Raw genomic sequence first — 3,588 nt, 5'->3', positions numbered from 1 at the left:
AAAACATTTTTATTAATAATTGTAAATTATAAATAAATATGCCAACAGTTTAATTAAATTATTATATTGGCTATTAATAAACAATTTATAATTTATATAAAAAATGAGTCAACATTTTATTATTACAGTACAATCTACCAATTTTAAAATTATATAATACTTTAATAATTCAATACCATAATGGTTATAGATTTATATTGTAATAATTAAAACATTCAGATTTAATTTGTTTTAAAATTCAAATACATTTTAGTTTTTAATTATTTTTAAGTGTAAAATGAAATGTACCATTAAAACCAATTTAAAGTATTACATCAATTATAATAATAATAAAATACACATAGTTTTAAAATTTAAAATTTATATAGATTAATACACTGAAAAATAATGATTTAATATTTCCACATAGAGTTTTCTGAAAGCAATAAATAAACAAGATATTTATAATATGAGTTTCAATTAGGCATAAAATATATAAACAACTTACAACATAAAAAATAATATTATATTTGCTTAATTTTCTAACTACTATTATAAAGTAATACCTAATCATACATAAAATAAAATATAAAATTATTTTAAGGTATATAAAGTTATATAATATATTCGATACTGTGTACAAGTATTAACCCAACTCCACATTTCAACATTTTTTTTTATTTTTTTATGTGGTTATTATTATTTTATACTTAAGTTATTTTTGTTTTTATTATGTACATCTTGTTGAGTGTCACGTTATTATTGACAAAATGATATATATTTATATATAAATCACAAATTATGTGAAAAAAAATGGCAATAAACAATTGGTTTCACAATAATTAAATTATCATTTAAATCCAAATCCGATGGTTAAAAGAGAAGTAATATTCACTAATTGTGCAACCATAAATATGTTTTGTATAATTTACTTTAATACAACCGTGTACCAATTATTTTAATGTTATTTCTTTGATACAACACCATAATTATAAATTTATAAAAACAGGAGTGAAAATTGCTACTTCTTTAGCAAACAATTGAAAATCAGTATCCAAAATAGGGAAAACTCAAAATAAAAATAAATTATGTCCAAATAATTAGAGTTTTCGTAGATCCAATACAAATACCTGCAACAAAAATAAAATTCAATATGAAAATTAAGTTATGAATACTTGTAACTTTACTTTTTTTTTTACTAGTATAAACTGATTAAATTTAATAATATCAGAATTTCTAAATCAAAATTTTATATTATTAAAATTTATAATAGAAAATAAAATTGAGTGTATTATACTCACACTTCCATCAGATGCACTTGCCCCAACTTTGTCACCTCTAGAATTCCAGCAAACTTCAAAAATACCACCTGTTCCTTTATAACTATGAACTAATTGGCCACTCTGAAATAAAAAAATAGCAGGATTATTATTTTATCTAAGTATAAAATGAAGTGAATTGTTATTTAATTTGATGTTTTAATTATTTTTCATATTTTGATAAAAAATATTTACTTGTGTTGACCATATATGAACACATTTATCAAAACTGCCAGATGCCAAAAACTTTCCATCTGGTGAGAAGGCTACACTGTAGACAGGTTCTGTATGCTTGGTCAAAGTATGTATGCATGCACCTCGCTCAACATCCCACAAACGTACAGTTGAATCAAATGATGCACTGATAAATATATAGTAAATAATAAATATTAATTATTAACAATTTTAGTATGACATCAATTTATTATTGTGTTTACCTAGCAAGTATTAAATTCATGTTAGGATTGGCTGTTCCTGGACCTGTTGGACTCCATTTGATTGTGTATATTTCTTTATTATGCGCTTGTAAATCATGCACACAAGTATCTTGTTTCATAGACCATATTTTCAAAGTCATGTCATCAGAACATGAGGCTAATAGATTTCCTTGAGGATCCCATTTAATAGCATTAACTTCATTCTAAAATGTTTTCAATTATTAAGTAACAGAATAAATGTTGTTGTTCTTAAATAAAATAAAGTTATGATTCCTTAATACTTTAACACAATCAATAAGATACTTTTAGTTAAATTAAAAACTGTGGATTGAGTATAATAAATAATAAGTAATAACTTACTGTATGTCCTTGGAATGATTTTACTGGGCGATCAAGGCCTAAACGACAAACATGTATACATTGATCAGTACTACATGATGCAAAACTGCTGTTTGATTGCCAATCGACATCTAATGCTGGTGCGGTATGGAATGCAAATTGCTGATTGCACTGGCCTGAAGCAGCATCCCAAATAATAGTAGTCTAATGTACACAAACAAAAAATTATAAATCAAAAGTAGAATGGAAAAAAAAGAAATAATTTACCTTATCAACTCCAGCACTGAGTATATAATTCCCTCTTTTATTCCATTTTAAAGCAAATATTGGACCTTTATGTTGACCAAGAGTACTTGATATTCTGCCATTTGTCATCCAAATTCGAGCATAACCATCATATGATCCAGTGGCTAATAATGTTCCATCACACTATACATAAATAAAAACTATTAGTAAAAAAACATAAAATTCTTATTTTAAATATTATAAAAACTAAGTTACATACATTCCAATCAAGGGAAGTAACATCTTTATTACTGGGTACTTCAGTTCCTCCTTTTTGAATACAATGTCTCAATATAAGTTGAGAAGGAGAACCAGAACTGTCAGCCATATCCCAAATACGCGCTGTGCTATCTCCTGATCTATAAATGAAAATTGTTTTTTAAAATCAGAAATGTAAAATCTCAGAACACTGTAAGATTTATTAATATTTAGTATGTACTGATGAAAAATATAAGATTGGTAAGTAATAATGTAATAAAAGATAATTGAGTAATAATTACCCAGAAGCAAGCAAATCAGTGGTTGGGTTCCACGCACAAATAAAAACTTCAGATTCATGGCCCTTAAGAATAGTCGATTTTTCAGCTGGTATTTCAATACTACTATCTAGTTCCATTGTTTCAGTACTGGTTACAGCTGGGGTCACAGTAGCTGCACCTTCTTCACCGTTAGTTTCTTGTGCCTCGTTCTTGACTACACTTTGTTTTTGTTGATTTTGGCTTTGTCGACTGGCTACAATTTCTGGCATCACTGCATCGATCAAAGACAAACTCTCTGTCAAACGTTGTTCTGATCCGTCTTCTCCAACGCATATTTCAGCTTCAGTATAATGCAGACCTTTTTGAATGATACTAATCAAAGCAGCTGGAGGAACCAATGCACCATTGATATTGGACTGAGAAATATGCGATTCAATACCAAATGTATATGCCGAATGTTGAAACCCTAAACGAAATTTTATTTTAATTCAAATGTAGATCAAACAACAATAATTAAGGGTCATCGCACTTACCAGATTCTTGTAGGTATCGGTAAACGAGGAAGTTTAATTCGTCACTCGAAAAAGCCATACTTAAGATAACTTAAAATTATTTAAAATGTACGAAAATTAAGCATACTCTTAGATAATAATATATAATAATAGAAAAAATTAATACTAAAAACTTAGACCTAAGGAAATGTGATGGAGACTTAACTACTTAAGCAATAAGTTTACGAATCGCCGCAAC

General features: G+C 27.0%; 1 protein-coding gene across 1 annotated transcript; it reads right to left on the bottom strand.

Annotated features, from left to right (window-relative positions):
• Positions 1-483: 483 nt before the first annotated feature.
• On the bottom strand, positions 484-3,588 carry LOC114125483 (F-box-like/WD repeat-containing protein TBL1XR1). Its single transcript, XM_027989155.2, has 9 exons — positions 3,372-3,588; positions 2,860-3,304; positions 2,580-2,718; positions 2,342-2,503; positions 2,096-2,278; positions 1,736-1,938; positions 1,494-1,659; positions 1,281-1,382; positions 484-1,109 (listed from the first exon to the last, which is right to left on the bottom strand). The coding sequence occupies exons 1-9, from the start codon at positions 3,427-3,429 to the stop codon at positions 1,080-1,082; spliced, it is 1,488 nt and encodes a 495-aa protein (XP_027844956.2). The 5' UTR covers positions 3,430-3,588; the 3' UTR covers positions 484-1,079.

The sequence above is a fragment of the Aphis gossypii genome, chromosome 3 (assembly GCF_020184175.1).
Source record: "Aphis gossypii isolate Hap1 chromosome 3, ASM2018417v2, whole genome shotgun sequence".
Classification (NCBI taxonomy): Eukaryota; Metazoa; Arthropoda; class Insecta; order Hemiptera; family Aphididae; genus Aphis; species Aphis gossypii.
This window is presented reverse-complemented; position numbering and strand designations above follow the sequence as displayed.